The 27,942-nt window shown below is 41.8% G+C and overlaps 1 protein-coding gene across 1 annotated transcript in view; it reads left to right on the forward strand.

Moving 5' to 3' along the window:
- LOC137380684 (sorting nexin-13-like) overlaps positions 1-27,942 on the forward strand; it is an 89,872-nt gene that overhangs the window by 25,841 nt on the left and 36,089 nt on the right. Inside the window, exon 2 of the mRNA XM_068052914.1 lies at positions 27,677-27,789. Within this exon, the coding sequence (XP_067909015.1) occupies positions 27,677-27,789 (113 nt within the window). The remainder of the gene's footprint in view (positions 1-27,676; positions 27,790-27,942) is intronic.

The raw sequence follows: 27,942 nt of genomic DNA on the forward strand, positions 1-27,942 counted from the left end.
ATTCCATCTTCGCTGCCTCCGGAGAATCCTTGGCATCAGGTGGCAGGACCGTATCTCCAACACAGAAGTCCTCGAGGCGGCCAACATCCCCAGCATATACACCCTACTGAGCCAGCGGTGCTTGAGATGGCTTGGCCATGTGAACTGCATGGAAGATGGCAGGATCCCCAAGGACATATTACCAGTGACGAGCTCGCTGTACATCCGACCCACAGGCCGTCCAGGTCTCTGCTTTAAAGATGTCTGCAAACGCGACATGAAGTCCTGTGAAATTGCTCACAAGTCGTGGGAGTCAGTTGCAGTGATCGCCAGAGCTGGCGGGCAGCCATAAAGGCGGGGCTAAATTGTGGCGAGTTGAAGAGACTTAGCAGTTGGTAGGAAAAAATACAGAAGCACAAGGGGAGAGCCAACTGTGTAACAGCCCCGACAACCACTTTTATCTGCAGCGCCTGTGGAAGAGTCTGTCACTCTAGAATTGGCCTTTATAGCCACTCCAGGCGCTGTTTCACAAACCACTGACCACCTCCAGGCGCTTACCCATTGTCTGTCAAGACCAGGAAGCCAAAGAAAGAAGAAAGTCCTTCAGGACGTGTTTTTTTTGTTTTGGTCAAGAAATTTGGGGAATCATATGAGCTTGCATTCCAGCAATCCGCACAAAGCATTTAATACTTCTAAAAATGGAAAGTGTACTCCTTGATGGGAGAGGTTTGTGCTGTCGAAGGGAACATTCTTTCAGTTTCCATTTTCCAAATAAAAATGAGCTATTCTGACTGGCTTAATGTAGTTCAGTGGCTATACTAAGATGGAAAGAAAACTTAATTAGGTCGTTTTTTCACTCTTCTTCCATCAAGGAAATGGTGTTTAGCCCATCAAAGCTCAAAAAACAATGGTGAATCATTGTGCGTCTGCTGTGTAGTGGATTAACCACAATAAAATCATTTGAAATGTTTGGAACAGGTTTTGTGGCTGGAGACTGAAGTGATTCTGAGGTAATACACTTAATACTCTTTATCTGCAATGCACCTCCATATAATGACCGCGTAGCAATCTTGGCTAGGAGGTTTGATATCAAAAGGAAGTGTACTTTGCTTCTAAAGGATATTCTTTCGATAACTAATTTCCTGGATTTAAGTCATTTGGATTGCAGGGGACGAATGGGGGATAGTGGGCTATTTCTCCTTGGAGGCATTTTGATTTTCTAACCACTCAGTATGAAATGTTCACTGGCATTTAGTGGTCTAAATTTTGCTGAGAACCACTGTTGGAAGACTCTCATCTCATCTTCTCGACAGAAGCTGTACTAAAGAGCATCTAACAGTCAGCAGCAGTTGCCTTCTATCTTGTTTTGTAAACCATCTATCTTGAACCTTTTGTGCCACAATGTGTTGGTTGCACGTTTTCCTGCTGCAGTAGATTCCCACTGCTGGACATCTGATGGTCTCTGAATGCATGTCTGCATAAGGTATGCAAAATAATCAAGTATTCCCTGCAAAAAATTTTACTACACTCTGAAAGACTCCTGTTCTCTTTGCTCTCTGTGTGCCTCACCTTAAACTCCTGTTTTATTTTGATTTGGTGTTTCCAAGTTGCGATTAGTTGCAACTTCCTCTACCCGGTTCATTATTACACAGTAACAGGTCTAGTGTTGCCCTGGTTGCGTAGGTTCTGTAATTATTTTAGCTATGTGGTAGTCCAGTATCATTTTCAGAAACACTCACTCTTTTGGCATCCTCAAAAATCCCTGGTAAATTGATGATAAAAATTATATTTGATCCCTCTCAAAATTCCTGGTCTCTTTTTTTTTCTTGACTTGATCCCAACAGTGCTTTTTTCTCCCTCCTTGTAATTATCTCAATCCAGAAAAAATCCACTTCCTCTGCACCAGATCTGGATTCCCTGTGTCACATCACTTTTTCTACCACTTTATCTGGTAACCCTGGAATAATTTATATCCTTAACTGTAAGTACATTAAGCAATTTGAATATACAGCAAACTGTAGAACCCATAAATGCCATTAAACAGGATTTAGGACCTGAAAGATCATTTCAGTTTTTCCAGAGATGTATTTATGGTTTTTTTTATATAGTGGCACTGTCTTATTTCGAATTCTGGAGTTGGATCCTGGAAATTTTACATTCAAGAACAGCACCTCGAGTTGTAATCTCTGGATTATTACCTGAGCCATATGCAAATTGTTGCAGGGATAAGCAGATTAGCAAAATAAACATGTGGCTGAAGGACTGGTGTGGGAAAGAGGGGTTCCATTTCATGGGACACTGGCACCAGTACTGGGACAGGAAAGGGATCTACTGTTGGAGTGGACTGCAGCTGACCAAGGCTGGGATCAGAGTTCTAGTGGAAAAGATAAATTGTGCCGTCACAAGGACTTTAAACTAATACCTGGGAGGATAGGGAGGCTTAGGTGGAAAATGTGGTACCAGTAATAGTTTGACGAAAGTTCAGTAACTGAACTTGAGCTTTAGGTACTACAAGGGAAAACCTGTGAAGATTCTGTGAGCAAAACATTATAACAGAAGGACAGGTTAGGATGTGAGGCCCAAATAAGCATTCTTTAAACAATTGCTTGGAGTATAAGGAACAAGTTGAATGAATTGCAAACACAAATTCAACTTGGTGGGTATGACATGGTAGGCATTACTAAGACATGGCTGCAAGATGATCAGAACTGGGAGTTAAATACACTGGTTATGAGGTCTGCAGGAAATGTGGGGAAAATGGTAGAGGGGGAGGAGTGATTAAGGATGAAATCACTTCATTGATGGAGGATATGATGAAAGGTAAGCAGGCAGTGGTGACTTAATGGGTAGAATTAAATAGAAAAGGATATGAGACTGTATTGGCAGTAGTGTATAGGTCCCCTGAAGCAGTATAAATGTGGAGATTTGACAAGCATATCACAACGGAAGAGTGGTTTTAATGGGGGATTTTAACTTTCATATATGTTGGGATTATCAGACCAGCACATGCGAGTTTCTTGAGTGTCCAGGATAGTTTTCTATAACAATATGTTCCAGAACTAACAAGGGGGCATGCCGTATTCGATTTAGTGAACAGCCTAACAGTGTGTGAACATTTATCTAATAGCTATTATAACATGATCTAGTTCAACATAGTGTTTGAAAGGGAGAAATGTGCAATAGCTACTGAGGTTCTAGATTTAGGTGAGGCTGACTTCAACGGGATAAAACCGAGAGGTTTTTTTTCACGTTTGTACTTGCTGCTGTTCAATCTTCAGTCTGTTAACGCCCTATCTGTACTAATGCTTTGTCTTTCAACACACCATTAACATATTGTTTGCCTTTGCTTTTGGTCAGCTATGTGGCCTTGTCCAATCTACACCATCTCCTTTGTTATCTCTTGCCCCACCCCCGCCTCACTTGCTTATAACCTGTGACATTTCTAATATTTGTCAGTTCCGAAGAAGAGTCACTGACCCGAAACGTTAACTCTGCTTCTTCTTCCACAGATGCTGCCAGACCTGCTGAGTGGTTCCAGCATTTCTTGTTTTTATTGTCCATTGTAAATTGGGCTAATCTGTTAATGCGTAAAATGACACAAGATCAGTAGGAGATGTTCAGAAAAGAATTTGTGGTGCAGAACTAGTTTATACCCCAAAGGGGCAAGAACTCTACTTGCCAAAAAAGTCTTGGGCAACTGAAGAGAGAAGAGACAATAAAAAAAAACAAAGAACAAGCATACCAAAATGCAAATAATAGCACCGATCCTGGAATGGAAATGATACAAAGAACAGCAAAGAACAAAACAGATAGCAAGAGCTACAAAAAGCATGTATAAAAAGAAACTTGGAGGGAATATTAAAAAATTAGCACAATTTTTACAGTTTATATTATGAAAAAGAGTGTTCTGGAGCAATGTGGGTTCCTCAAACTGATAGAGGTTAGCATGCCAGACATTCCAAGGAAACGACTATAGAATCAGGGATTGAAAGTCACCAAAATTAGCATAAGCAAAACAACAGTAATGAAGAAGATAACCATGCTAAGCAGTAGCAAATCCCCAGGACCAGATGACTTCCATCCCAGCATTTTAAAGGAAGTGGGTGAGAATATTGCAGGAGCGTTGATTGTTGTCATCTAAAGTTCTGTCCATTTTGGACCTATTCCTCTTCAGATTGGAAAACTGTGTATGTCACTCCACTATTGAAGAAAGGTGAGAGAGGGAAACCAGGTGACTATAGACCAGTTAGCCTAATATCTGTTGTCAGGAAATTACTAGAGCCAAAAATTAAGGTTAGGGTGACTGAAGACCTTGAAAATTTTCAGCTGATCAGAGAGCAGATAGTTAATAGTGGAGCAAGGGATCAAGCGAGAGAAGATATGATAATTTAAAGAGAGAAGAAGGCAAGAGAGCAAGATAGCAATGAAGGTAATGATAATCAGAGTGTGGCAGGAAGGGACAGAGCGTACAAACTTAAGAGTGCACCAGCAGATTAGGCTAGAGGTCATGAACTAACGGGCAGGGGTAAGGGTTCGGGTGAACGGAGATTTAGAAACCCAAAGAAAAGGTCGAGGCATCGGAACAGTATAGCGTTGTAGGTAAAGGCAAGCAGAATGGGACAGGAAGGGATAGAGAGTTTAATGAAAATTGTACATCAGTGAATAAGATCATTGCAGAGAATAGAAGTAAACAAAAGGAAATTAAAGGTTCTTTATATGAATGCTGAAAGCATCTGCAATAAGCTAATGATCCAGTGGCACAAATAGATTAGATTTTGATCTAATCACCATTACAGAGACATGGTTACAAAGTGATCATGATTGGGGAAATAAATATTCCAGGGTACACAATATCTTGGAAAGACCGATAGAATGGCAAAGGAGGAGGATAGCCTTGATAAAGGATGACATAAAGACATGAGTGAGAAAGGACTTGGCCTCAGAAGATCGTGAAGTAGAATCACTATGGGTGGGAATTAGGAACACTGGTGCGAGTAATTTATAGGGCCCCCCCAACAGTGGTTATGTTGTTGGACAGAGCATGAAACAAGAAATTATTGGAGCTTATAACAAAAGTAGTGCAATAATAATTGTGGGGTCTTTAATCTTCATGTAGACTGGGACAACAAAATTGGCAAAAGTGGTCTAGAAGGTGAGTTTGTAGAATGTTTTCAGGACAGTTTCTTGGAGCAATATGTTGTGGAACTGACTAGGGATAAAGCTATCTTAGATCTCATTGTGTAATGAAGCAGGGTTAATTAGTAATGTCATAGTAAAAGATCCACTGGGAAATAGTGATCATAATGCCATTGAATTCCATGTTAAGTTCGAAAGTGACATACTCTAATCACAAACAAGAATCTTAAACTTAAAGCCAATTAAATAGGTATGAGGGGAGAACTGGCTCAGGTAAGTTGGGTAAATAGACTAAAGGTATGGCAGTAAGTGAACAGTGGGGAGCGTTTAAAGCAACAATTCATAATGTTCAACAAAAATACATTCCATTGAAAAGCAAAAACTCAGCAAGGAAGTCCCATCTGTGGCTCACTCAGTAAGTTGAAGATAGTATGGTATTAAAAGAAGAGGCTTACAATGTTGCAAAAAAGAGTAGCAAGTCTGAGCATTGGGAGCGTTTCAGAAACCAGCAAAGGGCCACCAAAAAGTGAAGATAAAGGAAAAAAATATGAGAGTAAACTAGCCAGTAATATAAAAAACAGATTGTAAAGGATTTTCTAAGAATATAAAAATGAAGAGATTCCATTAGAAGCAGAGACAGGAGAAATTATCTTGGGGAATGAGGAAATGGCAGAGGCATTGAACAAATATTTTGTTTGCCTTCACAGTAGAAGACATAAGTTTCATACCAGAAATAGAAGGTAAACCTAGGGGCTAAAAAGAATGAGGAAATTATTATCCGCATTGAAAAAGTATTGGAGAAACTTAAGGGAGTAACATCTGACAAATCCCCAGGACTTGGTGCCCTACATCCTAGGGTTCTAAAAGAGATAGCTGCAGAGATAGTGGAAACGCTAGCTTTGATTTTCCAAAATTCCTTAAATTCGGGAACGGTCCATCAGATTGGAAGTTGGCAAATGTTACTCCGCTTTTCAAGAAAGGGGGGAGAGAAAACGTGGAACTACAGGCCAGTTAGCCGAACTTCAGTTGTTGGAAAACTGATGGAATCTATTATTAAAGAAGTTTTAACAATGCACTTTGAAAAGCACAGTATGATTAGAACAAGTCAATATGGTTCCACAAAAGGGAAATCCTGTTTGACAAATTTATTAGAGTTTTTGAGGATGTGACTAGTAGGTAGATAAAGGGGAACCAGTAGATAGTATACCTGGATTTCCAAAAGGCATTTGATAAGATGCCACACAAAAGGTTAATAGGCAAGATAAGGGCTCATGGAGTTGGTGGTAATATATTAGCACGGATAGATGATTGCTTCCTGTCCATTAACCAAAGAGTGGGCATAAATGGGGCATTTTCAGATTAGCAGGCAGTGAATAGTGGAGTGCCGCAGGGATCAGTGCTGGGGCCTCAGCTACTTGTAATCTATATTACTGACTTAAATGAAGAATGTCGGGCAACTCTAATAGGATTGACGCCTCCGGATATATGACGCGCCCACCTTCCAAGACTGAGGCACACGTTATTTTGCCACATGAGCATTAAAACTTAAAATTGTAAGTCCCTGACTGGAAAGACATTTTTGTATAGTAACTAGCAATGTTGGAACAAAAGGGATCCATTCATTGCTTCCCCAATACCCAGATGAAGTGGTCAGACCAGTTTTAGTCACATGGCTAACTGGCTGTTGCAGAGAATTTGAAGTTCCAACAAAGGATTTTGAACTCTGGCAAAGCCATGTGTTCATGGAGTAAAGATCTCTCCTGGAACTGAAGCAAGAATTACAGCCTCCCCACGGAACTGAATTTTGTGAAAACACGTGAAACTCGGAAAGGTTTCCTACATGAACAAGGTTTTGAGAAGACTACTGGGCCCCAACGAAAAGCAAGACTACTTACAAAAGGACTCCAGTAAGCTCAAAGCACCGTAACAAGATATTGCCTCAAACCCTTTTCTACTATATTTTCCTCTTTTCTGTCCCTGTCTTCATGTGCTATCACGTGTGCATGCTAGCATGGGTGCGTCATATATCCGTAGGCGTGAATCGTATTCGACTTTAGGTTTTAAGTTTTAATAAAATGTCGTCATCTTTAAACCTGAGAGAGCCTGTGTGAATTGGTTTCTTTGTCTTATAATTGGAAAACTGTGAACAAGGATTCACAAAAAGGGGAGCTCAAAACATGGTGTTTTTAAAATTAAATCCTGTTACAATAAGACCAGGTGGAGATAGTAACAGACCCATAGATACATTTCTCACCTGGTCGTAACAAGAGACTGAGAGTAATGTATCATCAGCAAACTTAAATACAAAGCTAGCTGGAAAAGTAAACTGTGAGGAGGACACAGAGGCTGTAAAGATATATAGACAGGTTAAGTGAGTGGGCAATAAAGGAAGTGTGAAGTTATTCACTTTGTCAGAATATTTTATTTATTTTATTTAGAGATACAACACTGAAACAGGCCCTTCGGCCCACCGAGTCTGTGCCGACCAACAACCACCCATTTATACTAATCCTACATTAACCCCATATTCTCTACCACATCCCCACCATTCTCCTACCACCTACCTACACTAGGGGCAATTTACAATGGCCAATTTACCTATCAACCTGCAAGTCTTTGGAGGTGGGAGGAAACCGGAGCACCCGGTGGAAACCCACGCAGACACAGTGAGAACTTGCAAACTCTGCACAGGCAATACCCAGAGCTGAACCCGGGTTGCTGGAGCTGTGAGGCTGCGGTGCTAACCACTGGTGTGAAACCTGTAAGTATTGTTGAAAGAGACTTGGGTGTGCTTGTACAGAAATGCAGAAAGTTAGCATGCGGGTACAGTAAGCAATTAGGAAGGCAAATGCCATGTTGGCCTTTATTGCAAGAGGATTGGAGTTCAAGAGTAAAGAAGTCTTGCTACAATTGTACAGGGTTCTGGTGAGACCACATCTGGAGTACTGTGTGCCGTTTTGGTCTCCACCTTTAAGAAAGGATATACACATTGGAGATGTACAGTGAAGGTTCACTAAATTGGTCCCTGGGATGAGGGGGTTGTCCTATGATGAGAGCTTGAGTGAATTGGGCCTATACTCTCTGGAGTTTAGAAGAATGAGAGGCGATCTCATTGAAACATACAAGATTCTGAAGAGGCTAGGTAGGGTATACACTGAGAAATTGTTTCCGCTGGTTGGGGAATCTGATACATGGGGGCACAGTCTCATGATAAGGGACCGATCATTCAGGACGCAGATGAGGAGAAATTACTTCACTCAAAGGGCTGTGAATCATTGAAATTCTCTCCCCCAGATGGTTGCAGCTGCTCTATTGTTGATTACATTTAAGGCTGGGATGGACAGATTTTTGCTGTCTCGGGGAATCTGGATATGGCAAGTGGTTGGGAAAGTGTAGTTGAACCCTAAGATCAGCCATGAACGTATTGAATGATAGAATAGGCTTGATGGGCCACATGGTCTACTTCTGCTCCTCTTGTGTTCTTTCTCTCTCTCTTTTCTATTTTTGCTGATTGGGGACTTTTGGACTGGGGACATTATCTGGAAATTAAAGACAGACCCTTCAGGAGTGAAATTAGTAAACGCATCTATGAGCAAAGCGTAGTAGAAATTTCACTTTTTGCAAACAGCAGTTGATGCTAGATCAGTTAATTTTAAATGGAGATTTTTTTAAATATCCAAAGCTATGAAGGGATCTGGGGCAAAGGCGAGTATATGGAGGTGGGCTGCAAATCAACCATGATCTCGTTGAGTGGAGAAACTGGCTCGAGGAGCTAAGTGACCTACTGCTATTCCTGTATTCCTAATACATTCCTAAATCTGATTTCCTATTATAGGGCAGACTTGAAGACCTTGTTTTTTTTTCAAGGGAATTGGAGATGGGTTTAACCATGTAAAATGCTTGTAGTTATATCTTCAATGCTGTTGTCATCTGTCAGTAAGTAAAATTGTGCCAGATTTAATTGTTGAAACCATAGCCTAATTCTATGCCTTAGGACCTCAACTGGATCTCGCACAACTCCTGGAACTTCCAGTTCTTTTTTCAAAAAAAAGATAAATACTCTAAGGACTGGTTACACTATCATTGGCTTCTTGCAACTCCACCACTTTAAATTTGGGAACATAGCTTGCCTTCAATTGAATGCTCTCTAATAAAGTACCAGCGCTTATTGTTAGAGTCCCTCTTTGGATGTTTAAGGTTCCATATTCTTTTGAGGTGCTGAAGGTCTGTCTTTAGGTACTGAAATAATTCTGGCTAGCTTCTTTTGAAGAACACTTTGAAAATGGCTTGTGATGCTCCCGTAAAGTGCAGTGATTTGAAACTGCAAGAACTCACCCTGAAGAGTTATAAAAATGGACTTTTAAAACAGTAGGCAATCTGTTTCAAAGTGGCCACCGAAGGTCAAAAGACCTGGTTTGTATATTCAAACTGTCTACTGTCTGGTATGAACAAAAGAATACATTCCAAGCTTGGAGGTGTCAATTGTACAGACTCTAAAACCATCAAGAGACATTTTTGAATTGATTGGGTTCTTCTGAAACAAAGAAGGTGTGAAGTAGCCACATCCTGCGCCATTGTCAGTCACCACAGAGAGGAAAATCTCTGTCTCCCAACTAGGCAAGGGTGTGAAACCATTTTTGACCTTAAAAGTAGCTCTCTGAAGAGAGAAGGGAGACCCAGGAAGAAGCATCACAAAAGCTTGTCCAGCTGAGAGCTGGGAAAAAAATCCAACAAGCAAAAAAAAAAGAGGGTGCTCCGCTGTAAATTCTACATTTTCAAACAATGCAGCAGAGAATTGCAGGTGATACTCTCTTCAAATTGAACTTTCACCCAACAGTGAAATCTACGAACGCCTCAGGCCTGCAACTAAAGAGAACTTGACCTCAGAGAATTCAGCTGGTTTACAGTGAATCCCGAAACTCTTCCTCTCCATGTCTCTTGTGCATGGGCACGCGAGTGGGTGCAGTTGCGACAATTTTGGGATAAGGCATATTGTTCAATAAAGGGCGGTGCAGTGGCTAGCACCACAGCCTCACAGCTCCAGCGACCCGGGTTCGGTTCTGGGTACTGCCTGTGCGGAGTTTGCAAGTTCTCCCTGTGACCGCGTGGGTTTCCTCTGGGTGCTCCGGTTTCCTCCCACATGCCAAAGACTTGCAGGTTGATAGGTAAATTGGCCATTGTAAAAATTGCCCTTAGTGTAGGTAGGTGGTAGAAGAATTGAGGGAAGATGGGGATGTGAGAGGGAAAATGGGATTAATGTAGGATTAGTATAAATGGGTGGTTGATGGTCGGCGTGGACTCGGTGGGCCTGTTTTGATGCTGTATCACTCTATGACTGTAAATAATCTGTTTTAAATCTACGAGAAAACCCTGTTGCTGTTTGTTTGCATGACAAATAAAATACAAAGGGGTTAAAACCCATATAACAAAAACACTTGCTGTAGTCAGGTGGGAGTTGAACAGTGGTAACCACCCACACAACTCGCCACATGGCCATAAAAGGTTGTGTAGCTTTCTTGGATAATCTGTCGAAATACAACAACTTACATTTATATACTACTTTTAACATAGTAAAACTTCCCAAGGAAACCCGCAAGTGTAATGTATATTTGAGTCTACACCATATTTTAATACATTAAGTTCTGCAGGGAAATATTTTCAGTAAACTGCTTGGTAATGGTGAGAAATCTGAATAATATTGTTCATTACTACAATGCATGGTTGGATGGCAAAATTTTGGTTTTGCAGATCAACTGTTAACTCGCCATGTTTTGATGGAGTACATTTGAGACAGACTATTCTCTAACTTTGAGGATCCAATATTGTAATTAAAAATTAAATTTGCTCCTATTGTAATTAATGTTTTCAAAGTGATTTGATATTTAAAGTTAAAACACCACCTTAAATATTTATAGGTCTGGGTTTCATGTGTTTGTCATAATGCATGTTGGTGATTTGTACAGTACTAAGTGGTACTGGTAACATTTTAATAACCACTAATCTGATAGTGTGCATTGTATAAAAACTTTAATTTTGGTCTCGGCATTGTGTATCACAGCATGTTTGCATTGTTGGTTACCTAATGTGGATCTTCTGAGGATTTTCATTTATGAAAATGGTGTCTATTGTGACATGCATAAAGATAGGGGAGTCTTATTAGACTATTTTTGTTGAAAAATACCACTTCATACAATCCACTTTTAGTTTTAAAACTAGTAAAATGGTGTCTGTAACAAGCTGAAGTGATTTTTTAAAGAACATAGTGTTTCATTTTGTTTGCTCACTTACAGCACTGGTAATCCTAAATTTGTTAAATCTCTGATAACTTGTTTATTACTACATGTCCCATTTTCAAATAGAATAGCATTGGTGCCATGCAGTCGAATGAGAAGAGCGGTCAAACTTGAAGGTAGTGACCTTATTTCTGAAACAATATATGATGCAAGCTAGCTAGAGTCATAGTCATAATGGCACAGAAAGAGGCCATTCACCCCATTGGGTCCACGCCTGCTCTCTGTAGAGTAATCCAACCAGTCCCATTCCCCAGCACCATCCCTGTAGCCCTGCAAGTTTATTTCCCTCGTGTCCATCCAGTTTCCTTTAAATCATTAATCGTCTCCCACTACCCTCATAGGCAGCCAGTTCCAGATCATTATCATTCATTGCATTAAAAAAAAAAATTCTTCCTCCCATCTCCAAACTGCATCTCTTGCCCAAAACCTTAAATTTGTGTCTGCTAGTCCTTGTACCATCAGCTAATAGGAGCAGCTTTCCTTTGTCTATCTCATCTAAACCTGTCATAATCTAGTACACCACTATCAAATCTCTTTTTAATCTCCTTTGCTTCAGCTTCTGTAACCTAACCTTGTAGCTAAAATCCCTTTATCCCTGGAACCATTCTGCTAAATCTCCTCTTCACCTTCCCAAGAATCCTCACATCCTTCCTAAAGTGTGGTGACCAGAATTGGACGCAGTACTCTAGTTGGGGCCTAACCAGAGCTTTGTAAAGGTTCAACATAACTTCCCTGCATTTGTACTCTATACACATATTTATGAAGTCCAAGATTTCATGCTTGGTTAACTACTGTCCCAATATGTCCTGCCACCTTCAAAGATCTATGTACATGAACCCCCATGTCTCTCTGTCTCTGCACACACTTTAGAACTTTAGGGCGGCACAGTGGCGCAGTGGTTAGCACTGCAGACTCACAGCTCCAGGGACCCGGGTTCAATTCTGGGTACTGTCTGTGTGGAGTTTGCAAGTTCTCCCTGTGTCTGCATGGGTTTCCTCCGGGTGCTCCGGTTTCCTCCCACCGCCAAAGACTTGCAGGTGATAGGTAAATTGGCTGTTATAAATTGCCCCTAGTGTAGGTAGGTGGTAGGGCATATGTGATTACTGTAGGGTTAGTATAAATGGGTGGTTGTTGATCGGCACAGACTCGGTGGGCCGAAGGGCCTGTTTCAGTGCTGTATCTCTAAATAAAATTTTAAAAAATAAAAGAACTGTGCCGTCAATCTATATTGCCTCTCCCTATCTCTTTTGCCAAAATGCCATAAACTCACACTTCTCTGTATTAAATTCCATCTGCCACTTGTTTGCCCATTCTGCTAGCCTGTCCATGCCCTGTTGCAGTTGATTGTCATTTCCACTACCTGCCACACCTCCAAGTTTGGTATCATCATCAAATTTTGAAATTTTACTGTATTCCAATGTCCAAGTCATTTTTTTAATATATGGGAACACCACTGTCCATCATCCTCCAGTCTGAAAAACAGCCATTTACTTAGACTGGCTGTTTTCTGCCCTTAAGCCAATTTTTTATCCAAGCTGACACTGACCCTCCTATTCCTTAAGCCTCAGTATTGTTAACCAGCCTTTTATGTGGTACTTTGTCAAAGGCTTTCTTAAAAGTCATGTAGACAGCATCCATTGTTTTCCCTTCATCAGCCTTCATCAGAAAGTTCAATTAAATTAGTCAAGCATGATCTGCGTTTTACAAATCCATGCTGGTTGGAATCCTTCCATCTATGAAAGATGGTGGACACGCAGCAAACAATCCATTTAAGTGGGGTGTCTTCTCTTGGTGCACCTTTGTTAATGGCTATGAAGGCTAATTCTTGAGTTGCCGGTTCTGCCACAAGTGCTGCATGTGAAGCTGCTGTGTGGTGCTGTGAGTTGTTGTTTTTGACATTGGCACCTGTTGCCAAGCTGCTGTAGCAACTGATCATCTTGGTAGTGCACACCAGTCCACAGAATGTATTGCCATTTCCCTCTTCCGCCAGCTAATGCCTCCCAAGTGTGATAGTCGACATTTAGGGTCTTCGTGTCACATTTGCAAGCATCTTTGAAATGGAGCTTTGGGCGCCCCACTGGTCATCTGGCCCCAGCTACTTCACCATCCAGAAGGTCCTTGGGTATGCGACCGTCTTCCATCCTGTGGACATGTCCGAGCTGCCTCTGTTTAATTAGTGCCAACACACTTGGGAGTTCTGCCTTTGAGAGGACTGTCACATTTATGATTTTGTCCTGCCGGGATATACCCGTAATGTGCAGCAGACAATGAAGATGGAAATTGTTGAGCTGCTTTTCCTGGTAGCTGTAAGTTGCCCATGTTTCACAGTCATATAGCAAGGTGCTGAGAATACAGGCCTTATAAACCATGAGTTTGGTCCTAAGGGTCAGCTTGGTGTTACTCTATGTGCATTTCGCAAGTCAGCCAAAGGTGGTAGCAACTTTCCCTATGTATGTATCGACTGCTTTAAGGGACAGATTGTCTGTCACTGTGGACCCAAGGTAGCAGAATTTGCTAACCACTTCCAGTGGGGTGTTATTTAGTGTGATTAGGGACAGAGATGCAATACCTTGTCCCATGACCACTGTTTTCTTGACTCTTATTGCCAAGAACAAGTTACAGGCACGGGAGAGACAGTCCATGAGTCTTTGTGGCTGAGTTTCCATGTGAGCGAGTAGCGCAGTATCATCAGTGTAGAGGAGTTCTCTGATCAGGACGTCATGTGTTTTTGTCTTTTGTTACAACCAAGGAAGGAGTGCACTGTTAATTCAGTCCAACTTCTCCACAAGTCACAACATATTCTTTGACTGTTTCAACAAGTGGAAAATTTAATCGGATTCTACCATTTTCCCCCAGAAAAAAACGCACTTTTAATACAGGTTTCTTTACTGAACAACAAAATTAAGTTTATTCTAAAACAAATCTTAATTTGTAACGAAGTAAAGCAATAGTGCACAGATCAAATTTTGAAATGACCAACATTAATTTTTAAAAAGTCCTATTTTCAACCTTCGTCCCTTCACTTTCACACACATTTAGATTCCTATACCTAAATCGGTTAAGTGGAAAAAGTAAAAAAAAAGGATTTTTATATCAGAGCTCTGACAGGGAAAAAAAAACTAATAGATCACTTGCTCATTTCTTGAAGTAAACAGCAGATGAGATATGTTGTTCCGAACTAGTATTCATTCCAAACTTCTGAGCACGTGGACAGGCGGTGTTCAAAAGCAATTTATGTGGACCTTGAAATACAGGAACAAGAAGAAATGACACACTGAAATTCACCAAGTCTTTTAGAGAATTGCAAGAAAATGAGATGGGTTATAATCTTCTGTTCCTCCTTGGAATTTTTTCCTTTTTCCGTCCTTAGGCACTTTAGCAGCACTTGACGTTTATCTCCTTCCAGACTTGATGCATGCACGCTCTGATTAACAGCCGAACAGCTTGGCAGTTTTCCTCCACCCAGATGTTCTGTGCCTGCTACTACTTGTCCAATCAGAGCATTTGTTAGTTATCAGGGGCAGAGATGCAGCACCTTGTCCCATGACAATGTTTTTCTTGACGCTTATCGTCAAGGAGAACAAGTTACAGTCATGGGAGAGACAGTCCAGGAGTCTTTAAAGCTGAGTTTCTGTCTGAGCAATGGGTGCAGCATCATCAATGTAGAGGAGTTCTCTGATCAGGACGTGATGTGTTTTTGTCTTTGCTTTCAGCCTTGATAGATTGTAGAGCTTGCTGCCTGACCTAGTGTGTAAGTAAACTCCTTCCATATCTGTAGGGAAGGTAAAGGTCAGGAGCACGTGGAAGATGTCAAACAGAGTGGGGGCTAGGACACAACCCAGTTTCACTCCATTCTTCACTTCGAAACTGTTGGAAGTAGAGTCATCAAACTGTAGAAGGCAGTGCATGTTGTCTTGGAAGGATTGGATGAGACTGTGGAGCTTCAGTGGACAGCCAATTTTTTCCAAAATCTTGTCGAGCCCTGCCTTGCTGACAGTGTCGAATGTCTTGGATCTATGAAAGTAAGGTAAAGGAGTATACTCTGTTCCATACACTTCTCTTGTAGCTGGTGTATGGAGAAGATCATATCCACAGTAGATCTGCTGGCATGGAAACCGCACTGCGCCTCTGCATATGCTCTCTCTGCAAATAAGTGGAGTTTTTTTAAGTGTGACCCTCGCAAAGGCTTTCCCCATGGCACGAAGGTGTGAGATGCCCCTGTAGTTGCAGTCTTCTCTGTGCCTTTGCTTATGTATAGTGTGATGCTTTTGGTATTGTGCATCTCCTGTGGAACAGAGCCTACTTTCCAGCAGAGAAGGAGGAGGTCATAAAGGTGTGACAATAGATGGGACTTTCCATGCTTGAGCAGCTCAGCTGGGATTCCGTCCCTCCCCTGGTGCTCTTCTATTTGCTAGGCAGTCTGTGGCCTCCTCAAGCTCCGATGATGAGGGTTCTTCATCTAACTCATCCATGAGGACATGGGCAGTCAGTTCCCTAGGGAGCTGCTCACTGTTCACGTCTGTCCGTGGCCATCTGCTGTTATTCATTGCTCTTCCTCTCCACTAAATCTTCTCTTCTGCTGTTTAAGTTCCCCGATTGTAAAAGTGGGTGCATTTTTAGCCCAAACTTCAAGTTATTTGTTAATTTGAATGGCCTCTGTCTGATGGTACAAACCCCATCCCCCTGACCTTGCCTTGTGAGCTCTGGTAAAGATCTGGATAAGACCTGGATGTGTTTTTTTTTCTCATCTGGCTTCAAATTCTTGGCTGCACTGAACATCAAGATCATGCTTCTGTGCTGGAATACATTGGAGATAAAAGTAAGACTGGTCTAACTTGCAAGCTCGCCACCTGCTCCCAGACTGATAGGATACACTCAGTAACCTGATCATACTTTTCTTGCTTCTCGACTCTATCCAAATGGACATCCTCTCTTTGCAACATTGACAATGTTGTCATGCCAACGTGCTTTGTTGAAAATTTTCTGTAATCCATTGACTTATGACCTGCATTTATATTTTTAAAGAAATTTTTAAAACGGAACTGATAAAAGATTACTTTGCTAGCAGCTTAAGATGGCCACCTAATTTGCAACACTCTATTCTACTTTGCAAGCCCTGTGAATTGGAGACTAAATGTCTGCTCATCCCAGCAAGAACTAAGACCTATGAAGTTTAAGAGAACTTCCTGTTCTCTTCAGCAAGAAGAAATACACTGCTAACTACCATGCTTGAATCACTGTCATGTGACAAGCCCCCCTCTCTTTTCCCCCCCCCCCCCCCCCTCCCAATTTGTGGTTTTAAGCTGGTGTTTCTCTGCAGCAGGTTGAGAAGCATCTGAAACTCTGACTTGTGCAGACCCAAGTTGGGGGGGGTGGGGTCTCTCTTGCTCTCCATTCTAGCTTGCAAGCTTTGAACTCTGCCTGCTGACTGACCACCTCTGCTGTCCCCAAGAGACCCACCGAATCAGTCATCTATCTCTTCAAGCTAAAGCCTCAGGACCACCAAATTCAGCTAGAAGCCAGCCGAATCACCAAACTCCACAGACTGTATACTCCTTTTTTTTCTATGGGCTCTAACCTGACCAATCTACCCTCCCTTCTGTAACCTATTTGTGTGTGTGAACCTCTGGTGTGTGTGAGTGAAAGTTGGAGCGTAGTTTTTTTATTTTACTTCGTTCAGTTTAAGTAAAATAAAGTTAACCTCTTTTTCTTCGTTAAACTCAAGAAAACCTGTCCGATTGGTTCTTGTTATAATCATATGAAGTAACTAATCAAACACCTACTAAATTGGCCAGTGCATCCCCCTTTCAAAAATTAAACCTGTTGTGGTCAAACAAGGAGGGGGAAAGGAGGTAAGCCCTTCGACCCCTCTTTAGCTGACCATAACAATGTTTTTCCTAATCAATGCTGCCACTCCACCTCCCTTTTACCTTCCCTATCTGTTTTGAACACTTTGCATCCTTGAATATTAAGCGCCCAGTCCTCACCATTTTTAAGCCACATTTCTGTTACTGCCACCACATGATATTCCCACGGAGCAATTTATGCTTGTAGCTCACCAATCTTATTCACCACACTTTCTGTGTTTACACACATGTATTGCAAAGCTGCCTTTGTATTCCTCGTAGTCCTCCTTGGTCAGTTCCTATCAAATAAATTCCTTCTCCAGTACCTTTTATTCCTCTTTTCTACTTTATGCTGGTGTCCCCTCTCTTTTTGCACCCCCCACCCTCCCCCAAATTTAGTTTAAACCCTCTCAAATCACAGTAGTGAATCTCTCCACGAGGACATTGGTCCCAGTCTTAAAGTATTTAATTGTTTGTCGAGCACTTTGGAATGTCCTGTGGTTGTGGAAGGTACTATATAGATAAAAGCCTTTCTTCGTGTTCATCTATATTTTTATGCAAAGAATTCTGGCCCTGACTTTTATGCACAAAGATCCTTTTTATTTAAAAAAAGAGTTGGATTTCTACCGTTGCATCACGTGAACATTTACAAGGATTCAGACTAAAGGCCTGCTACCCAACCTGAACCCAATGGCACCAGACAACGTGTGTCAGGTTCGGGTCGGGTCGCTCTTCCAGGTCCGGCTTTCAGGCTCGGGTCGGGCTGGGCACACACAGTACTACCTTCTGCTCTGCTGGGAGGAATAGGGAAGTTGAGTAAGTCAGTGTCAAAATTTGAAAAGCCTACCTGAGGTGGGAGTCCGGGACGTCAAGGAGGGAAATGTACATCCGGACTCCAGACTCTGAGTCTGCACAGTGAGCATCTCTATGACGTCATTGCGCTCATGCTGCAGCTTCCTTCCATTCCATCCAAAAGTGGTAAGTACAGTGAGTGCACTATGGTCGGGTCGGGCATGGGAAAAAATGGAAGGACTCGGGCTCAGGTCTGATGTGGTTCTGTCGGGTTTGGGTTGAGTTTCCAGACCCAACCAGGCCTTTAATTGAGACTCAAATAGAATAGACAATGACAGTGGCAAAGGTATAGGGTTACAACATTCTTGAACTAACTTTATGGAACTATGCTTCAAAATCACAAGGATATGAATAGCACACTGTTAGGTCCTGCATGGTGTTATTCGTCTGTTTATCAGCTATCAATGGAAAATAAAACTTACAAACTGACCTCTTTTTCGTCAATTGTCTCTTCATTTTGTAAGTATCTCAGAAACTGAATCTTCCCAATCCACAGGACAACTGGCCTGTCTTACTTTAAACTGAGACCAAAGCTTTACACACCCAATTGTCTGGATGATATCCACAAAGCTGAATATTCCATATAGTCCCAGCCTTTCCCTTCAGTCCTTTTAACTCAACCATGGAAAACTGGTACTTTCCCCTCCAGCCTTCTGCTTTAACTCAATCAGGAGACCAAAGGGTTACATGTTCCCTGAACAATACACTCAAGCTTTTTTCTTACCTAGCCCAGCTGGTCCCCTTTAGTCTCTGTTCACACCTGGAGTGCTGGCCAAATGCCTGGGGGAAACTATGTAACTTCTGACATGTTGGCCAACAGTCCAGCGACATAGTGAAGAACAAAGGAAGGTGTGCTTATACCCCTTCGTACATGCGTTCAGAACCTGTGGCAATCAGGAATTCGTTACTACCTGTATGATCAACTCTGAGTTGTCTAGGTGAAGTTACCTCTCATGGCCTGAGTCTCTAGCAGATGCTAGTGATAAAGTTGAAGAAGATGGACTCTGTTGCCAACCATGTTGTGAATGTCTGTACCTCTATGAATCATCCAGGTGTATTCCTTCAAGGTTCCTCACTCCCTGACCACAGTGATAACCATGGAACCAGAAGAAGTTACAAGGTTCCCGTAATGATGTTCATTCTGCCAGTGTTTTGATAGTCATAGCTCTTGTACCATTGGAATGTTTGCGATAAGAACAGATCCCATGCCTGATTTTCTTGTGATTACAGGCTTTTGGTCATTTTATTGCCTATATCCTGTCTTAGGAATGCAGCACACAGGACATTCCATACTGATTTCTGATTTACACAAGTGTATTGCCTGGGTTTTTCATACCATTTTTCACTCCCTTAACCCTTGTGTTCCCACTAAGATCAAGCTAGCAAATTCAACAGTGGCCAATTCGACAAAATATATCATGCCTTATGTACATTCTCATAGCATAACAGGTATAACTGTAGTCATGGTATGCAGTCAAAAATTTATCAGTTACATCATTTCAGTTCATATTGTGCGTAGGTTGTTGGGTGTCTAAATTTGGCTAGGTAACAGTCCATAGTAAAACTTTATTCTTTCTTGGCATTTTTGGTTGTGGTGTGATTAATTTCTGTCCTTGCTTGAATGATAACAATGCCACTGTTGCATAATAGCTTTTCTCCTCAAGTAATTCTCTAGATCTGCATTGTACTAACTGCTTTGTCATCCAAATCTGTTTTTAGTCTTGAACAGCTGCATACCTGGTTATTAATCTGCTGTCGAATATCAGGAGTCAAAATTTGACTCTAGTTAAAACTGTTCAGTTTGTTTCAGATTAAAAAAAATTGTATAATTACCCAGTTAATAATCCAGATGCTCAAAACTGATCCAAACTTCAAGCTCCAGGTTGAAATACTTCCTTTATTATATTTTGAGAAGAACAGTTGTGAGTAATGCATTATGGGAAAGAAGCTAGTAAAATTCTTACTGCAATCTTTACACATTGCTGACAGTTGATCTGAAAATATTTTATTCTTGTCCACTTAAAAATGTAACTTATTTTAAAATCCAGCAGAAAAGCTGGCAAAATTGCATGTTGTAGGAGTGCTTGGAGAAAAGAAATGGAAGAAACTGTTGCCTAGCAAAATGTGACCTGTTGTGCAAACGGCTTAATAAGCAGGGATTGTTTAACACTTCAAACTCTTAAAATGTGTTTTTTCAGTAAAATGCACTTCAAGATGTTGACCCATATTAGTTTTTTAGTTACATACATTCTTGCCGCTGTTTAAATGTCATTTTTCGATATCCCTTTTTAATTTTCCATTCTGCATTATAACTCCATGATGTTTATACTGTGTAAGGTAAGTAGTCCAGTAACATTACAGTAAAATTGACATGCAGCATTGTATATTGGGAAGGTTTAAAATGTTAGTTTAAAAAATTGATTGTTTCAGCACAGTAGAAATCGACTTGTTCAATTGTACGTCAGCTTTCCTGGTATTGAGGTACCGCAGTATAGCAGTATATTATATATCAAGTAACAAAGATTGCTGTCTTTGGATGCTTAACAGTGTTCATCTTTGACAATGTGCAAGAAGGAGGAGAGAATGAACTAGAACTATAGGCCAGTTAGTTCAACTCTTGGAATCTGTTATTTCAGAGAAAATCAGTGAGCAATAAAAATGCTGGAATTAATCAAGAACAGCCAGCATGGATTTATTAAAAGCAAGGCTTAGTAGGCAAATTTAGTGGTTATTTTGAAAAACTGTCCAATTGGATTGATGAAGGAAATGCAGTGTACTCCTATATAGTTTTTGAGAACATTGAGTCGTTACAAAATTTCAGGCATATAGTTTAAGACAAAATGTAAGCAGTATGGATAGAAAAGAGAGGGTAACTCGATGTTGTACAAAGTGGAATATGCCAGGGGCCAGTGCTGGGTTTTATTTATGGGTAATTTAAATATAAAGGAAAGAATGCAATTAATATGTACAAGACATTAGAGGCCTGCTTTAGGTCGGGAAAAAGAACTCAACCCGAACCCGACTGAAGCACAGCGGGCCCGAGCCCGACCCGACCATCCCTCTACTTGCCTTCCTGACACCAAACCTGCAAGAAGCTGCAGCGCATGCGCGAGACGTCATAGTGACGTCACTCGCTCACTGCGCAGACTCAGTTTTGTCCCAGACTCCCAGCTAAGGTAAGTTTAAAAAAAAAAAAAAAAAATTAATACTTACCAACAGAGCACTTACCGTGTGTGCCCGACCCGACTCGGCCTGGCCTGGCCCGACCCTACCCGAACCTGACACGTCGTCGGGCTCTGGTCGGGTAGCAGGCCTCTAAGAAATTGGTTATACCACAGTTGGAGTGCTTTTCTGTTTTTTGGGCACTGTATTATGCAAAAGATACAATGTGAATTTATAGGATAACACTAAGGATGGAAATATATAAATAATGTACTTAGGAGTGTAGGAGCAGGTGTAGGCCGTTGAGCCCATCAAGCCTGCTCTGCCATTTTATATGATCATGGCTGATCATCCACTTCAATGCCTTTTTCCCACACTATCTCTATATCCCTTTATGTCATTGGTATTTAGAAATTTGCCAATCTCTGCTTTAAACATAGTCAATGACTGAGCGTCCACAGCTCTCTGGGGTAGAAAATTCCAAAGATTCGCAACCCTCTGAGTAAGGAAATTTCCCCTCTTCTCTGTCCTAAGTGGCTTTCCCCTGGTTCCAGACTCCCCAACCAGGGGAAATTTCTTAGCTGCATCTACCCTGTCTATCCCTTTAAATATTTTGTAGGTTTCAATGAGATCACCTCTCTTTCTTCAAAACTCTAGAGAACACAGGCCCAGTTTCCCCAATCTCTCTTCATAGGACAGACCCGCCATCCCGGGAACAAGTCTGATGAACCTTTGTTGCACTCCCTCTATGGCAATAATATCCTTCCTAAGGTAAGGGGACCAAAACTGCACACAGTACTCCAGGTGCTGTCTAACCAAGGTTTTATACAATTGAAGAAAGACTTCGCTACTTCTGTACTGAAAGCCTCTTGCGATCTAAGCTAACATACCATTAGCCACCTTAATTGCTTGCTGCACCTTCATGTTAGCTTTCAATGACTTATTGATGACACCCAGGTCCCTTTGTACATCTACACTTTCTAATCTCTTGCCATTTAAGAAATACTCTGCACATCTATTCCTCCTACTAAAGTAGATGACCTCACATTTTCCACATTATGTTCTTGCCCACTCACTAAGTCTGTCCCAATCCCCTTGAAGCCGCTTTGCATCTTCCTCACAACACGTATTCCCACTTAGTTTTGTGTCATCCGTGAACTTGGAAATATTACATTTGGTCCCCACATCCAAATCATTGATATATATTGTGAACAGCTGGGGCCTAACTACTGATCCTTGCAGTACCCCACTAGTCACAGCCTGTCAACGTGCGAATGACCCCGTTTATTCCTACTCTCTCTTGTCTGCCTGTTAACCAATCTTGAATCCATGCCATTATATTACCTCCTGTCCCATGTGCTTTACCTTTGCTAACCAATGTACTTAGGAGTGTAGGAGCAGGTGTAGGCCTGCGGCACAGTGGCTCAGTGGTTAGCACTACAGCCTCACAGCTCCAGGGACCCGGGTTCGATTCTGGGTACTGCCTGTGTGGAGTTTGCAAGTTCTCCCTGTGTCTGCATGGGTTTTCTCCGGGTGCTCCGGTTTCCTCCCACAAGCCAAAAGACTTGCAGGTTGGTAGGTAAATTGGCCATTATAAATTGTCACTAGTATAGGTAGGTGGTAGGGAAATATAGGGACAGGTGGGGATGTTTGGTAAGAATATGGGGTGAGTGTTCTTTTTTTTTTTTCTTTTGGGCCTCCTTATCTCGAGAGACAATGGATACGCGCCTGGAGGTGGTCAGTGGTTTGTGAAGCAGCGCCTGGAGTGGCTATAAAGGCCAATTCTGGAGTGACAGGCTCTTCCACAGGTGCTGCAGAGAAATTTGTTTGTTGGGGCTGTTGCACAGTTGGCTCTCCCCTTGCGCCTCTGTCTTTTTTCCTGCCAACTACTAAGTCTCTTCGACTCGCCACAATTTAGCCCTGTCTTTATGGCTGCCCGCCAGCTCTGGCGAATGCTGGCAACTGACTCCCACGACTTGTGATCAATGTCACACGATTTCATGTCGCGTTTGCAGACGTCTTTATAACGGAGACATGGACGGCCGGTGGGTCTGATACCAGTGGCGAGCTCGCTGTACAATGTGTCTTTGGGGATCCTGCCATCTTCCATGCGGCTCACATGGCCAAGCCATCTCAAGCGCCGCTGACTCAGTAGTGTGTATAAGCTGGGGATGTTGGCCGCTTCAAGGACTTCTGTGTTGGAGATATAGTCCTGCCACCTGATGCCAAGTATTCTCCGAAGGCAGCGAAGATGGAATGAATTGAGACGTCGCTCTTGGCTGGCATACGTTGTCCAGGCCTCGCTGCCGTAGAGCAAGGTACTGAGGACACAGGCCTGATACACTCGGACTTTTGTGTTCCGTGTCAGTGCGCCATTTTCCCACACTCTCTTGGCCAGTCTGAACATAGCAGTGGAAGCCTTACCCATGCGCTTGTTGATTTCTGCATCTAGAGACAGGTTACTGGTGATAGTTGAGCCTAGGTAGGTGAACTCTTGAACCACTTCCAGAGCGTGGTCGCCAATATTGATGGATGGAGCATTTCTGACATCCTGCCCCATGATGTTCGTTTTCTTGAGGCTGATGGTTAGGCCAAATTCATTGCAGGCAGACGCAAACCTGTCGATGAGACTCTGCAGGCATTCTTCAGTGTGAGATGTTAAAGCAGCATCGTCAGCAAAGAGGAGTTCTCTGATGAGGACTTTCCGTACTTTGGACTTCGCTCTTAGGCGGGCAAGGTTGAACAACCTGCCCCCTGATCTTGTGTGGAGGAAAATTCCTTCTTCAGAGGATTTGAACGCATGTGAAAGCAGCAGGGAGAAGAAAATCCCAAAAAGTGTGGGTGCGAGAACACAGCCCTGTTTCACACCACTCAGGATAGGAAAGGGCTCTGATGAGGAGCCACCATGTTGAATTGTGCCTTTCATATTGTCATGGAATGAGGTGATGATACTTAGTAGCTTTGGTGGACATCCGATCTTTTCTAGTAGTCTGAAGAGACCACGTCTGCTGACGAGGTCAAAGGCTTTGGTGAGATCAATGAAAGCAATGTAGAGGGGCATCTGTTGTTCACGGCATTTCTCCTGTATCTGACGAAGGGAGAACAGCATGTCAATAGTCGATCTCTCTGCACGAAAGCCACACTGTGCCTCAGGGTAGACGCGCTCGGCCAGCTTCTGGAGCCTGTTCAGAGCGACTCGAGCAAAGACTTTCCCCACTATGCTGAGCAGGGAGATTCCACGGTAGTTGTTGCAGTCACCGCGGTCACCTTTGTTTTTATAGAGGGTGATGATGTTGGCATCGCGCATGTCCTGGGGTACTGCTCCCTCGTCCCAGCACAGGCATAGCAGTTCATGTAGTGCTGAGAGTATAGCAGGCTTGGCACTCTTGATTATTTCAGGGGTAATGCTGTCCTTCCCAGGGGCTTTTCCGCTGGCTAGGGAATCAATGGCATCACTGAGTTCCGATTTGGTTGGCTGTATGTCCAGCTCATCCATGACTGGTAGAGGCTGGGCTGCATTGAGGGCAGTCTCAGTGACAGCATTCTCCCTGGAGTACAGTTCTAGGTAGTGCTCAACCCAGCGGTCCATCTGTTTGCGTTGGTCAGTAGGATTAGTATAAATGGGTGGTTGATGGTCGGCACAGAATCGTTGGGCCGAAGGGCCTGTTTCAGTGCTGTATCTCTAATCTAATCTAATCAACCTGTGAGGAATTTTATAAAAAGCCTTGTGAAAATCCAAATATACTACATACACCAACTCCCCTTTATCAATTCTGTTAGTAACAGCCTCAAAAACTCCAACAGGTTCGTCAAACATGATTTCCCATTCATGAATCCATGTCGACTGTGTCCAGTCAGATTATTATCATCCAAATGTCCATTTATCACATCCTTTAGAATAGATTCAAGCATTTTCCCTACTACTGATGTAAGGTTAACAGGTCTGCAGTTCCCTGTTTTCTCTCTCCCTCCCTTCTTAAATAGTGGGGTGACATTTGCTACCTTCCAATCTGCAGGATCTGTTGCAGAATCTATAGAATTTTGGAAGATGACGATGCATCCACTTTCTCTTTCAACGCTCTGGGATGTAGAATATCAGGTCCCGGGGACTTATCAACCTTCAGCCCCTTTAATTTCTCCAATACAACCTTCTTACTAATACTAATTTCCTTCAATTCTTCATTCTGCCTAGACTTGGGCAGTGGGGGGTGGAAACTAGTGGAAATACTTAATTGGCTGGGAGTTACTGACATTAAACGTTAACCCCACCGTCCTTTCTCGACAGATGTTGCCTGACGTGCTGAGTGTTTCCAGCATTTTTTATCTTTTTGTTTTAGATTTCCAGTACCTGCAGTAATTTACTCTTTAGAAAAACTAGTACTATATTTACTGGAGCAGGCATTGACAGTGGGAATATAATACAAACATCCAGTATTTTAAAAGGTTTGGGTAAATAGTGAGTTTTTTTCCATTGGCCAATAAAGCATTAACCATGGGCATTAAATTTAGCAAAGCAAAAGGTGGGGGGAGGGGGGGGGGTGTTAAAATTTCTTTTCATATGAATGGATTTTAGAACATGTGTTGCATTAGCAGTAATGACTCTGAACGCTGACAGATTTGCTGTCATTACAACCACAATCCAGGCCAATTGCTACAATCTTTGCACCATTTATCATCCTGGTGATTTATTGGTTGTTCCCTGACCAATGTGCTCCAGCATAGTTTTTCACAACATCTCATCTGAAAGATGGCACTTTTGAGTACAGCACTACCTTCAGTATTGCACTTGGGTTTCAACCTGATTTTGTGCCAAGTCTGGAATGGGACTGAATCCATAGCCTTCTGACTTCGATGTGAGAGTGCTACCGCTGAGCTACAGCTAATAGCCCAACCAGATATTCTCCTTGACTTTCTCTCTCTGAATTATTTTCACTGTCGGTGTTGTACAAGTTCTGGCAATTATATCTTTAATGTATTTTAATATTTATGGTTGTGACTGAAACAAAACATTGCATTCACATTCTTTTTTTAAATCGCTAACAAAAGGAAATGACTAATTTAAGCTTGATTCTGCCATTTGGGTGAAGGCACTTTTAGGCTTCTTGATGCACACGATATATGATTGGCGGTTATAGAACTGGACACATTTTGATATAAGCAGAGCTTCATGCTATTTGACACAGCAAGATGTCTAATATATCTTTTCTGTGAAATCTTGAATGCTCCCCCCCACCCCCAACGACCACCCTTGCCTCGCCAGGGCCCGACCGATGACCCTCGGTCTATTTTTTTTAAATAAAATTATTTAAAGTTTAATATTTCAGCTTCTAGCTTAATCCTATGTATATGTCTTGATCTTTATTTTGTTCTCTGTAAAATGATAAGTGAAGGATAATCAGAGCTTTTTACTTCCTGATTTGCTGTGAGAATTTTTCGGTGTTTGGCTGTTTACCCTGCTTGATGACATCATTGTTGCTCGATGCAGGAGATCCCCTTCAGCTGATATCAGAACTAAATTACCACCAAGAAAGGTGAAATCCACACTACAGAGCTTGTTAGATGTTTGTGGGCAGTGTTCTAGTGATTGCCATCACTTCGCTGCTGATTGCAAAATCGAGGCCAAGGTCTTACAATTTATTGGGCTGTGACAATTATTTTGAAGATATTTCAAAAAATCTTAGGAACTGATTTCAGTCCTAGTTCTTTTTAAATGTATTGGTGCTGTCAGTATCTTGCACTATTTATTTGTCATTCTTAATTCTTAATTCCAGAAAATATATCTGACATAATTTTAGCCTAAGCAACACAGTTAGGTGTAATTCTGCCTGTGGGGTTAGTACGTGGTGAGCAATTAGTGTAAGGGCAAGGTATCTTTGTGTAAAGAGTAATTGTTAATCCTGTGCCACTCATTTCCTATTCAAGGCACAAAGGATTTATTTTCATGGGAAATGTGGGATGCTTGTGGAAACTGCATTTTACAGTAAACCTAAAGATTGAGGAGAGCCTGAAATGTAACTAGGATGTTTTGAGATAATGTATGGGCAAGGGGGGTACATTAAGAGTCAATAAGTGTAATTAGAAAGTTGATGAACCAGTCAGAGAACGCATTGATTTTTTTTCAAGAGTCCGTACTGTCAACAGGGCTTCACATGCATTGCTTGATGGCCCACAACATGTGATCCCATAGGTGGTGCAGGTTATTGAGAAAATTCTGTCTTGTATCTTTAAACTTAAAGTACCTGTTCTACATTCATGCTTGATAAAAAATTTTAAGTTCTTTGATTTTATTTCCAGAGTTAGATTGTAATCTACTGTTATTAGGTTGTTTATGCTCTAAGTTACTTAAGCTCTTGTGTTCATTTCACTTCTCTCATGTGTACTTGCTTACAATTGTTTTTGTCGTTTCAGGCTGGTGTTTCCATATGGGGATGGGGAGGCCTTGGCGTCGTTCTTTTTCTTGTCACTTTTGGACCCTTTGCTATATTTTACTTTGCATTTTATATCCTGTGCTTTCTTGGTGGGTGAGTATGACCTTTTATCTTTTAGCATGTTTATCCTTTACTACCCAATAGATAAATGTTAAAATAACTTTCTGGTTGATTATGTACTATATTAACTACTTGAGGCTGTGGCCTTTCATTGATCAATTGAAAATTAAACATGGAAGTATTTCT

The sequence above is a fragment of the Heterodontus francisci genome, chromosome 2, assembly GCF_036365525.1.
Source record: "Heterodontus francisci isolate sHetFra1 chromosome 2, sHetFra1.hap1, whole genome shotgun sequence".
NCBI classification, from domain to species: Eukaryota; Metazoa; Chordata; class Chondrichthyes; order Heterodontiformes; family Heterodontidae; genus Heterodontus; species Heterodontus francisci.